This window comes from Trichechus manatus, unplaced genomic scaffold, assembly GCF_000243295.1.
Source record: "Trichechus manatus latirostris isolate Lorelei unplaced genomic scaffold, TriManLat1.0 scaffold00106, whole genome shotgun sequence".
In the NCBI taxonomy this organism is placed as follows: Eukaryota; Metazoa; Chordata; class Mammalia; order Sirenia; family Trichechidae; genus Trichechus; species Trichechus manatus.
In genome coordinates this window covers 8,147,789-8,160,918 of record NW_004444042.1, presented here as the reverse complement: position 1 = coordinate 8,160,918, position 13,130 = coordinate 8,147,789, and the positions used below count along the sequence as shown (strand labels likewise).

At 44.0% G+C, this 13,130-nt stretch overlaps 1 protein-coding gene across 4 annotated transcripts in view; it reads right to left on the bottom strand.

The window, feature by feature from the left end:
• Nucleotides 1–9,872: 9,872 nt before the first annotated feature.
• The window catches only part of MICU1 (mitochondrial calcium uptake 1), a 302,123-nt gene continuing 298,865 nt past the window's right edge, over nt 9,873–13,130 (bottom strand). For 3 of the 4 annotated variants that reach the window (XM_023737695.1, XM_023737697.1, XM_023737696.1), the window contains one exon: nt 11,850–12,025. In XM_023737695.1, coding sequence (XP_023593463.1) covers nt 11,865–12,025 — 161 coding nt within the window. In that variant the 3' untranslated portion in view covers nt 11,850–11,864. Of the gene's footprint in view, nt 12,026–13,130 lie in introns of all 4 variants that reach the window. The other variant, XM_004383247.3, reaches the window with a different exon arrangement.

Here is a 13,130-nt window from a genome sequence, read left to right as displayed (position 1 = left end):
GCCTCCTTTCCTTTCCTGAAATGCATATAAGTGACAAAATCTTCTTTAAATTTTGAGTCTGCAGTCAGTAATTTGGCTTGGTTGACAGGTTCTGCAGCAGCAAAGACCTGGAGAGGAGGCCAAACGTGTGGGTGGTAGGGCTCCTTCATGCCTTATTTTCACATTCGTCTCCCCTTCCCTCTGCAGCTAAGCTCTGTCCCTGAGCTGTTTCACTTCAGAAAAGCTTTGCTGTTTCAGAAGGGGTTATGGACTGAGCCTGACAGCCAGATTCTTGTTCTCACTCCCCACCTCATACCTTTCTTGTAGATCCCAGTCTAATCGAGTGTTTTACTTTTTGTCCTGAGGCTGATTTGTCTTTTTACAGGTCCTTCTCAGTCCAAGGGTCAGGAAGAGAGCCCCACCTCTGATGAGTTAATGTTAAACATTATGGTTCTTGGCCTCTATTTTGTTTTAAACTGGAGCTGGTATGCCAGGGATGACCTGAAATTAGTTTCTCCTTGATGGTTCTTGGGATCAGATGTCATGATCTTGATCTAAAGGAAAAACTGAAAACTCTTATCCTTTCTAGCTGGAATTGTGGTATCTGTGGGAAGAAAAGACTTAAAAAGAAAAAATCCTTAATTACCTCCTTCACAGATATCCAGGAGAAGTCACTGGAAAAATGAATCTCCAGATCTCCTCATTTTGCTCCTAGACCTAAAGCTGCCTTTTATTGGGTGACCACCAACCTTCGGTTTTTCCTCCTCTGTGGATACCAAGGAGCCCTGGTGGTGCAGTGGTTATGAACTTGGCTGCTAACCAAAAGGTCGGCAGTTTGAATCCACCAGCCAATCCTTGGAAACCCTGTGGGGCAGTTCTGCTCTGTCCTATAGGGTTGCTGTAAGTCAAAATCGACTTGATGGCAATGGGTTTTGTTTGTTTTTGGGGGGGGGATACCAAGAACTCACAATCTGACCTTAACATGCTTTGAATCTCCCATTGTGCCCTCCCCACATCTACCAGGGTACATTTCACCTTACCCCTATCCATCTGCCTGCCCTCCTTAATCATCTTTTCCACTTGTCCACATCCAATCCATTCTTTAGGGCTCAGCTCTAACCCTAACTGCTCTTCGAAGAGATAGAATGTATTTATTAGGCGTGTGTCAGATGTCTGTACTGAAAGCCAGGCACTGTGCAGAGCTCTAGGGATTCAGAGAAGTACCTCGAATAAAAGATGGAACCTAACATCAAGGATTTCAGTCTAGAAAGGGAGATACAATATTAAACGAATTGCAGCATAGTGTGATAAGTGCAATAATGGGATCGTATGTAAGCTTCAGAGGAGGTGCAGAAGAGGGTGCTGTTAGTTGTGTAGGATTGGAAAGGCTTTCTGGGGGAGAAGGCATCTGAACCAGGGCATGGGGGCTGAGGAAGAGACCTTCCTCCAGGAACTCCCCCTGCTCTGAATTCCCATACCACTTAAACCTGGGCCCCTCCATGGACACCTCCTTTCAGTGTCCTGTGAGGTTGGTGCCCTTTGCTTGTGAGTCTTTACATCCTGTGTCCAGCTAACCTGAGCTGGACAGCTTGCCTCATGTTCCCGGTGGTCTGAGCACAGGACCTGACATCTAACAGGTACCCCACACTTATTTGTTAAAGGAATAGAGTGAGCCTCAGAGACAGGATTTTCTCTCCCCAAATACTTCATCCAGAGCCTCCCTGAGCTAGCCAAGGGGGTGGACTCCTTCCTAAGGCTTGTCAATGTATGCCTTTTTATGGAAGTTTGATTTTGGAACCATGTGCATGTTTACCTATAAAAAAAGAAAACCTAAACTCACACTGAAGATACTGAAAATAACTCACCTGAAGTTGTGAATACTGGTGAGTAGGTAGTTGGATTTTTTTTCAATAATATTTTATTGTGTTTTTGGTGGAAGTTTACATAGTAAATTAGGTTCCCATCTGACAATTTCTATAGAAATTGTTCAGTGATATTAGTTACATTTTTCATAATGTGCCAACCTTCTCTTTGTGTTCTGGGTGTTCCATTTCCAGTACTCTAGTTTCCCTGCCCACTTATCTTCTTATCTTTGCTTTAGAGTAAATGTTGACCTTTTGGTCTCCTTTAGATGATTTTTTAGTAGAGCACCATAATTATGGGCAACATCCTTTATTTTGTGTGCCACTCTGTTATTTCGCTAAAAGGTGATCTCGGGATAGTTTTGGTTGGAAGTTTAAAGCGCATCTCAAGGCTGTGTGACAGTTCCAAATTGAGGCGCTTGACTCGTATCGAATGATAGGCCCATGTCTGAGCTCTGACTCCATCTTAGCTTTTGCTTATTTTTCCTGCAACTGTCAAACCCCTAGGCAGACTTAAGTACATCACAAAGGAAACATTTTTCTCTGTGGTTAAACTAAAGATATGGAAAGAGCAGAAAGAGTGTGTTCCTAAGGGAAGGTCTTCACACAAGACCTTTATCAGAAATTTCTTCAGCAGCCCTCAGGAAATATTTTAAGATTGTGACCACCCTGTAAAACCCTCTTTAGTTATGTATTTAACCAATCGCAATAGCCTACCTTCGTGTTTCCAACCAATCACTGTAAAGCCCCTTGCCCCCTTTAAGTTGTCTCATCTTCTGCTTCCCTGTTGTTGCAACTTCCAATCAGAATGTTGTACCTTTAGTTCTGTTATTTTAACAGAGTACGCGTTCTTGTTGACAGGGTGGTAGTCTTAGGGAGTCTTCTGGTCTCAACTGGTCCAGTAAGTCTGGACTTTTTAAGAATTTGAGAGGTAACAGAATTTTCAATTTGCACATCAAAAATTACTTGTTGAACAAATGAATGTTTTCCAATAGCACCTCTGGAGCCCCACTTTGGTCCTTTCACCCAAAGAGGGCTGAGGTTAAACTTAGTCTGTCTGTTGGATATTCCACAAAATACAGGTAGCCCTTGACTTATGATGTATTCAGGTTACAATGAACTACACTTAAGAATGTTCAGGTTTTTTTTGGGACATCCTATTGTTAGTAATATGTACTAAATACAATGTTGCAGTGCTTAATTTGCTGATGTTATCATTCGCAGATGTTCACTCACAGATGTTCAATGTTAATGATTTACTGTTCAAAATACTGCCATATAGCCCGCTATGGCCTGGTCTACAATGAAGTCTGTGTTGGTCAGTGTAAGGAGTCTTAACAGACAGAAAGTTGGGCAATATTCAACTCTAAGGACATATGATAATTGAACTGTGCATGTGCCTGACAGCCATTGCAACTCCGACTTCATTATGACACTGGTGCTGACAAATAAAGATGGGATTTATAAAGATACTGAAATAAAAGGCAGTAATAACCAAAACAAAACACAGAGGCATTCGACTTAATGTAAGAACCAACTTACAACAGAGTCATCAGAATGGAACTCTGTTGAAAGTCAGGGACTACCTGTATAGGTAAAGTTGTTCAGAGTATTACTATGTTTTAAAATGCTGCAGTGTCTGTAGTTGTATGTATTTTTTTAAAAATAATATTGTGTTTTTGGTGAAAGTTTGAACAGCAAAGTAGGTTACCATTTTGACAGTTTCTACACAAATTGTTCAGTGACATTAGATACATTTTTCACGTGTCAACATTCTCTTTAACTGCATTCTGGTTGTTCCATTTCCAGTACTGTCGTTTGTAGTTATATGTATTTTATATGCATTTATTTATTTAAAAAATTTACTTCGGTGAAATATTTGTTGTTGTTGTTATTAGGTGCTGTCGAGTCGATTCTGACTCATAGCGACTCTGTGTACAACAGAACGAAACACTGCCCAGTCCTGCGCCATCCTCACAATTCTTGCTATGCTTAAGCCCACTGTTGCAGCCACTGTGCCAATCTATCTCGTTGAGGGTCTTCCTCTTTTTTGCTGACCCTCTACTTTACCAAGCATGATGTCCTTCTCCAGGGAATGATCCCTCCTGACAACATGTCCAAAGTATGTGAGACGTAGTCTTGCCATCCTTGCTTTCAAGGAGCATTCTGGTCACACTTCTTCCAAGACAGATTTGTTCGTTCTTTTGGCAGTCCATGGTATGTTCAATATTCTTCGCTAACACCACAATTCAAAGGCATCGATTCTTTTTTGGTCTTCCTTATTCATCATCCAGCTTTCGCATGCGTATGAGGCAACTGAAAACACCATGGCTTGGGTCAGGTGCACTTTAGTCCTCAAGGTGACATCTTTGCTTTTCAACACTTTAATGAGGTCTTTTGCAGCAGTTTTACCCAATGCAATGCGTCTTTTGATTTCCTGACTGCTGCTTCCATGAGTGTTGACTGTGGATCCGAGTAAAATGAAATCTTTGACGACTTAAGTCTTTTCTCCGTTTATCATGATGTTGCTTATTGGTCCAGTTGTGAGGATTTTTGTTTTCTTTATGTTGAGATGTAACCCATACTGAAGGCTGTGGTCTTTGATCTTCATCAGTAAGTGCTTTAAGTCCTCTTCACTTTCGGGAAGCAAGGTTGTGTCATCTGCATAATGCAGGTTGTTAATGAGTCTTCCTCCAATCCTGATTCTTCTTCATATAGTCCACCTTCTCAGATTATCTGCTCAGCATACAGACTGAATAGGTATGGTGAAAGGATACAACCCTGAGGCACACCTTTCCTGACTTTAAACCACGCAGTATCCCCTTGTTGTGTTCGAACAACTGCCTCTTGATCTATGTTCAGGTTCCTCATGAGCACAATTAAGTGCTCTGGAATTCCCATTCTTTGCAATGTTATCCATAATTTGTTATGATCCACACAGTCGAACGCCTTTGCATAGTCAATAAAACACAGGTAAATATCTTTCTGGTATTTTCTGCTTTCAGCCAGGATCCATCTGACATCAGCAATGATATCCCTGGATCCACATCCTGTTCTGAATCTGGCTTGAATTTCTGGCAGTTCCCTGTCAATCTACTGTTGCAGCCACTTATGAATGATCTTCAGCAAAACTTTACTTGCATGTGATATTAATGATATTGTTCAATAATTTCCGCATTCGATTAGATCACCTTTCTCGAGAATAGGCACAAATGTGGATCTCTTCCAGTTGGCTGGTGAGGTAGCTGTCTTCCAAATCTCTTGGCATAGATGAGTTAGCACTTCCAACGCTGCATCCATTTGTTGAAACATCTCAATTGATATTCCATCAATTCCTGGAGCCTTGGTTTTCACAAGTGCCTTCAGTACAGCTTGAACTTCTTCCTTCAGTACCATCGGTTCCCGATCATATGTACCTCCTGAAATGATTGAATGTCGACCAATTCTCTTTGGTATAGTGACTCTGTGTATTCCTTCCACCTTCTTTTGATGCTTCCTGCATTGTTTATTCCCAATAGAATCCTTCAACATTGCAACTTGAGGCGTGAATTTTTTTTTCAGTTCTTTCAGCTTGAGAAATGCCGAGTATGTTCTTCCCTTTTGGTTTTCTATCTCCAGGTCTTTGCACATGTCATTTTAATACTTTGTCTTCTTGGGCTGGTCTTTGAAATCTTCTGTTCAGCTCTTTTACTTTATCATTTCTTCCTTTTGGTTTAGCTACTCGACTTTCAAGCAAGTTTCAGAGTCTCTTCTGACATCCATTTTGGTCTTTTCTTTCTTTCCTGTCTTTTTAATGACCTCTTGCTTTCTTCATGTATGTTGTCCTTGATGTCATTCCACAGCTCGTTTAGTCTTTGGTCATTAGTTTTCAACATGTCAAATCTATTCTTGAGATGGTCTCTAAATTCAGGTGGGATATACCCAAGGTCGTACTTTGGTTCTGTGGACTTGTTCTAATTTTTTCACTTTCAACTTGAACTTGCATATAAGCAGTTGATAGTCTGTTCCACAGTCAGCCCCTGGCCTTGTTCTGACTGATGATATTGAGCTTTTCCATCATCTCTTTCCACACAGTAATTGATTTCATTCCTGTGTATTCCAACTGGCAAGGTCCAGGTATGTAGTTGCCATTTATGCTGGTGAAAAGAGGTATTTGCAATGAAGAAGTCGTTGGTCTTGCAAAATTCTATCATGTGATCTCTTGCATCACTTCTATCACCAAGGCCATATTTTCCAACTACTGATCCTTATTTCCAGCCTTTGCATTCCAATCACCAGTAATTATCAATGCATCGTGATTGCATGTTCGATCAATTTCAGACTGCAGAAGTTGGTAATTTCTTCCTTTTTGGCCTTAGTGGTTGCTGCGTAAATTTGAATAATAGTCATATTAACTGGTCCTCCTTGTAGGCATATGGATATTATCCTATCAGTGACAGCGTTGTACTTCTTGATAGATCTTCAAGTGTTCTTTTTGAGGATGAATGCAACACCATTCCTCTTCAAGTTGTCATTCCCCGCATAGTAGACCAAATGATTGTCCAATTCAAAATGGCCAATACCAGTCCGTTTCAGCTCACTAATGTCTAGGATATCGATGTTTATGCATTCCATTTCATTTTTGACCATTTTCAATTTTCCTAGATTCATACTCTGTACTTTCCACATTCCAATTATTAATGGATGTTTGCAGCTGTATCTTCTCATTTTGAGTCGAGCCACATCAGCAAATGAAGGTCCCGAAAGCTTGAGTCCATCAAGCTTTCATCATTAAGGTCGACTCTGCTTTGAGAAGGCAGCTCTTCCCTAGTTGTCTTTTAAGCGCCTTCCAACCTGAGGGGCTCATCTTCCGGCACTGTATCAGACAATATTCCGCTGCTATTCACAAGGTTTTCACTGGCTAATTCTTTTCAGTAGCAGACCACCAGGTCCTTCTTCCTAGTCTGAGTCTGGAAGCTCAGCTGAAACCTGTCTGCCATAACTGACCCTGCTGGTATTTGAATACTGGTGGCATAGCTTCCATAATCACAGCAACACGCAAGCTCCCACAGTACAACAAACTGACAGACGTGTGATAAAATATATGTAGCAAAAATTTTGCCATTTTAGCTATTTTTCAGTGTACAATTCAGTGACATTAGTTACATTCACCATGTTATGCAACCATCACCACTATCCCCTAAAATCATTTATTTTTGCTCTTTGTTATTGTTTTGGGTTTTATTTTATTGTTCTTTTTCCAACTTCTGGAGGCAGATGCTTAGTTCATTGTCAGCTGTCTTCAGCAAATGAATATGGGAGTTTGCTAAGAAGTTTGTAAGCTTCCCTTTAGCTGTCTCACGAGATTCAGATGTAGTATTTTCACTATCATTCAGTTGTAAGAATTTTCAAGTTCCGATGATTTTTTTATATGCCCTATGAGTTATTTGGAGCCCTGGTGGTACAGTGGTTAAGAGCTTGGCTGCTAACCAAAAGGTTGGCAGTTCAAACCCACGAGCTGTTCCGTGGGAGAAAGATGTGGCAGTCTGCTTCTGTAAAGATTTACAGCCTTGGAAGCCCTGTGGGGCAGTTCTCCTCTGTCCTGTAGGGTCACTAGGAATCAGAATTGACACTACAGCAACAGGTGTGAGTTATTTACAACTGCGTTTTAAAATGCACAAATGTTATTGAGTTTCTGTTTAGGGTGATGAAAAAATTGGAAATGGGTAGTGGTGATGGTGGCCCAACATGGTAAATGTAATTTATGTCCCTGAAATGTACACTAAAATGTAGATGAAATGGTAAATGTTTTGTCATATACATTTACCACAATAAATTTTTTTTTTAAAGCAAAGCTCTAATTATGCTGAGTAAGCTATTATTGCCTCCCAACAAAACAATGTAATTACAGTATGGCTCAATAAAAGTCAAAAAAAGGAAAAAAATGCACAAATGTATTTTTTCAGTTATTTATTTATTTTTGGGATTGGCCTCCATCTTAACTCCTGGGTCACAGAATGTGGATGACAAGATCCTGGCTGCCATCTGTGCACCGGATACTCCCTAGAACTTCAGTTCCCTGAGTGAAACATGCTTTTCTGGCCTCTGGACCTTTGCGCTCTTGGTACCCTCTGCCTGGACCACCCTCCTTTCCCCTTTGCTAACCCTCCTCAACTCTTGGAACCCTGAGGGCGCAGTGGTTAAGAGCTCGGCTGCTAACCAAAAGGCGGCAGTTCAAATTCATCAGCCATTCCTTGGAAACTCGATGGGGCAGTTCTACCCTATCCTATAGATGTGTAACCAACTCGATGGCACCCAACAACAACAACTCAATTCTCAGGTCTGTTTTTTTTTTAAATTAATTTTAAAAAAAATCATTTTTTCTGGGGAGCCTTCCCTGAAGTATCTGTAGTTACATGTATTTTATATGCATTTATTTTAAAAATTTTTATTGTGGTAAAATACACATGGCAAAAATTTTGCCATTTTAACCATTTTTTAGTGTACAATTCAGTGACATTAATTACAGTAATTACCCATGCTGTTTACAACATCGCTCCAGCTAACCCAAGATGGAAACCTTGCCCTCATACCTTTCTTGTAGGTCTCAGTCAAACTGGGGTCTTGATTTTTGCCCTGAGGTTAATTTAACGTTCCACAGTCACATCTTAGCAGTCAGGATCGTCAGGGTTAGACAGCCTTTCTGCTTTCCTGAGTGCTCTCAAAGAACACTTGTCCTTGTTGCTTCTTGTTTCCTCGCTAAGATGTAAACTCCCTGACTGGCACATAGTAGGGGATCAGCAGAGAACCACTGCCCCTCGTTGACTGGTAAAACTTCCCTTCCTGGGGTCACAGAGAACAATACACAGCATTGCTCCTTTCCTCCTTTTGTATTCATATCCATAGTGTCCGTCTTCATGGTTATGCTCCATCCCTGGCTGGTCATTCCATCTGCCTGCTCCTTGCCGCCCAGGTCCCTGGAAGGCCTATTCCCAGGGCTAGGGCTGGCTGGAGGCTGAACTCGGTCTCCCTCCCCTGGCCCCAGGCCAGAGTCCCTGCACTGAACCTTCTTGCCAGCAGGTGGCAGCTAAAGCCTGAAAGCTGAACTCTGCTCCCTCTTCCCTTGTAAGAGCTGCTTGTGGGGTCACCTTACCCTGCTTGGGCTTGGAGAGGATGCTGCTGGCAGAGCACCTGGCTCCTAGTTCCCACGCTGCTGTCCCTCCTGGTCTGGTAGCAGCCACTGCCTGGACCTCTCCTTGGGTGCTTAGCTGGATGAGGCTACTGAGTATATGCTTCACCCTGAGCTAAAACTAGGTGGGGCACTAAAAGCTACTAAAATAAAGATTTTGAAAGGTCGTGTACATTCTTAAGCCTCTTTTTCCTTAGTAACTGTCTCTCCATATTCCCCTGCTTATTCTCTTGGATAATGCTGGAGCTCAAGGTCAAAGAAGCCCAGCAGCCTGGTTCCCCTGAGTTCCTTTCCCTCCCCCACCTCTGGGGACTGTCCCACTTGCCTTTTATTTAGTTGGTTTCTTTTGGGCTTTATGGTGCAGAATATGGAGATGAAAAGAGTTTGGGCAGGGGAAGGGTTGCAAGCCTAAGGGCTAGAACTGGAGAATGTTTAATTTTTTTAAAAAGCAGAAAACAACAACAACAAAGTAGAAAACAGTTCTGGGGGTGTGAGAGGAGTTTATTGAGGCATTGCTAGAGGTATCACTTTTACAGTGGTCATGTTTAAATTCATTTTTGGTAGTGGGCTGTTTCTTTGATCCTCTCAGTTTTGGGTCTGAATTATACAGAATTCCAGTTGTGTGGTTAGGGGTGGGCAAGTGATCCTTTAGGGGGCAGAGGAGGGGCCATTAACACTGTCTAGGAAAGGATCAAGGAAGTCTTCTTAAGGGTGGGACATTTGAGCTGAGTCTAAAGGGGGGCGGAAGGTTACTCCATGCAGGTAGAAGAAACAATTTGAATAAAAAGTAGTGAAGCATGAATTAGCCTTGTGTGTTCCAAATGCTCCCCAGCCCGCCCCCAACTCTGCCTATGAAAATCCCATTCAGCCTGCTCACATGCTACCTCGTCCAAGGCCTTCCTTTGGCTTGTACCTCTTACCTGGAACATTTACCCTATTAGGCCAAAGCTATGAGGCCGTCCCATCTTCTTGAGCACCTGGACCCTGGGTTTCAAGATGTTGCCAGTGAGATCCTTACCCTAGCCTGCCACATTCTGGCTTTCAGCTTCTAACAAAGCCAGGTCAGTCAGCAGGTCTCCTCCTGTAGCTCACAAAGGATGTGAAGAAAGAGCGGGAGGATCAGGGGAAGAGTAATTTTGGGATTCTGGGAGAAATTTAAGAGAAGCTCACGTTTTGCCAACGCCTCAGACCTAGGGCAATGAGCAAGCAAAGCCTATGTTTGGATACTAGGAACACCCCAAGAGAGGGAAGGTGGAAGGTAGATGCAGTAGGTGAGTGGCAGATAATCTGATCTGCTCCCAGAAAGGATGTTGGAAGTGAGGTTCTTAAATTGCCCTGGAGAAAATGCTGGGGTTGGTACCTTTTTTGTAGAGCCTCCGGTCCAGATCCAGGCCTCTGCTCTCCTCTGGGTGACAAGCACGCCCCACCAACATTCAAAGCAAGTGGCCTCGCAGGAACACTGGGTTTTTGTTGTGATGGTTCTACTACATCAGCCTCAAGAGACTGCCATGCCAGGGGCAGTCAGCTTAGGGTCTGGAGGCTGCATGAAGTCTGGAGGAGAGCTGAAGCCAAGGCTTTTGGACCTGGAAGAAATCTTAGGGCCCATTAAGCTCAACCCTGTCTGTCATTTTGCCAAGGGAAATGACTTGCTTAAGGCCACAGTGAGTTAGTGGAAGAGTTATAACAGGTTGTAACCAGGATTTGGGTCCGTCATACAACTTTAGTTGCTGTGGTTCTTAGGTCCCCAAACCAGATGATTGCTCGCACACTCCACCACCCCGTCTTCGTTCCTTATCATGGGACACAAGTAACCAATCACTGTAACTTGTCCCAGGATGAAACGCTAACCAAACTGTGCTGGGAGGATGCCGCTACTAACCTCCAAATGCCCTCACTTTCTGTTTGTGCCAAAAGCTGCCTTTCATCAGAAGGACCCACACTCTGGTAGGAGGAAAATGGGTCTGCTGCTGGCAGAATTTCAAACTCAGCAGGGCAGTGGAATGAACAGGGCCCCAGAGGATCCTAAAATAAAGGAGACAGGAGCCTTTGGGGGGTTTATTGCAAACTGGTATAATTAAAGTGATATTTTACAAGTGGGTAAGACAGAAGGCAGACGGGCTGTGAGCCAGCCTTGGCTTCAGAGGCACGCTCCCAGAGGGGACTGACAGGGGCAGGAACTCAGTCATGGCCGCTCGCTAAGTACAGAGCCACAGAGCCACGGTGGAGGGTGGAAGAAGCCTGAGAGGAAAAGAATGGAGCAGAGAGAGCCACGAAGCAACTGCTCTAAATTCTGAATCTGCTCAGCTCCCACTGTGCGCTGCCCCTGCCTGGAGCAGGCCTCAGAACCACCCCAGGGACTGACACCAATCCCTCCTCTAGCCCAGGATGCCTGGGTCACCCTGATTATCAGTCGTCGCTGGCTTTCTTTTGCCTGCCAGGGGTTTTTCCAACTTGCAGCTGAAAAACACCAGCAGGAGGAAAAGCAAAGAGTGTTCATCATCAAAAATGATCCGAGAACTGGCTGCTTCCTAGGGCAGCAGGCGTGGGCTTGCTCCCTGTATTCTTTATCCACAGGGTGCTGAATGCTAATGCCGCTGGAGGTGCCAAAGGTCTGAGCTTTAGGACATGTTTATGTTTTCGAGAACCTGTGGGATGATCATTGAGTGGAATCAGGGCCTAGCAGAACACTGGGACGGGGGAGGGTGGAGAAGGGAAACTGGGGGAACCCTGAGGTCATCTCCAGGGGAAGGGAGCACTACTTCCACACGTAGCAGCAGGAAGGGCTGTGCCTAGGCTCTGCTCAAGGGGGTCCAGGGTGCTAGGGTGCAGGAGGTGCCCCCTCTTGCAGTTCTGGGTTACTGCTTGGGGAAAGCGAAGTCCCAGGTTGTTTCCTGTGCACATTTCCACATAGCCTGCATGAGGCGGGTAAAGCCCATGTCTTTGGGCTTCTCCAGGCCTCTCATCAGCCGTTGCTTCATGATGGAAACAAATTCCTTATTGCTCAGCTCCCCATTGCCTAGAGGAAGAGGCAAACATAACAGATGAGTGAAGGCCTTGGAATGAAGCCACCAAGAAAGGCCCATTGTTCACACTGTGGGTCCAAAGCCCAGGCTCTCGCAACCACACTTAATTCTCTTGGCTTAAAATTAACTGATTTGCCCCTGATGTTTCTGACTGTAACTCAGTGACAGCTCAGTGTATTGTGACAATAATTAAATGAGAATATACTATATGCCAGGTCCTGTATTATGTGCTGAGAATAAAGAGATAAAAAGACCCTGTCCTTGACCTTGAAATACTCCCGGGGTATACAAGAAAAACCCAACCAAACCTGCTGCTGTCGAGTCGATTCTGACTTATAGTGACCCTACAGGACAGAGGAGAACTGCCCCATAGGGTTTCCAAGGAGCAGCTGGTGGAGTTGAACTGTCGACCTTTTGTTTAGCAGTCAGCTGAGCTCTTAACGACTGCGCCACCAGGGCTTCATTGGGTAACTAAGTAGTTAGGTATGGCTGGACACAAGAGGCAGGAGTATGGCAAGCAGACTGAAGAGGTAGGCAGGAGACAGGTCGTCAGGGATCCTGTACTCATCCTAAAGGTCTTGCATTTTATCTTCTAGGCAGTGGAGCACCAGGAAAAGACTGGAAGCAGAGGAGTAAGATGTAGACAGATTTCCATTTGGGGCTGATTTCTCTGGCTGCATATGAGGATGGGTCAGGGGTGTCAGAACTGGATTGTGGGAGTAGCTAGGACGCCGTGTAGTAATCCAGGTGACAGATGATGAGGAGTTTTCCTGGTGAAAATCCAAATCCAGCCTTTTGGGTTCAGCCTATTTCCCTCCCTTTAGCCTGCCACTCCACCCCTTCAGTGGTAGACCCTCAGGACTGGGAGAGACCTTGTAGAGCATCTGGTTTGACTGGAGATCACCTCAAGCCACACGGAACAGCAGCCACTCCCATGGGAGAGAAACTGTTGTCCTTTGACCAGAAAGCCCAGGAGTAAATAAATGTCTGCCAGTTAAAGAATGGCAGCTGTTACGGAAACCAACAAACAGCCCTTTACTAATGATCAGTCTGGGGAGAGCGTGGAAAGAGGGAATAGATGGTTTACTTCTGAAGAAA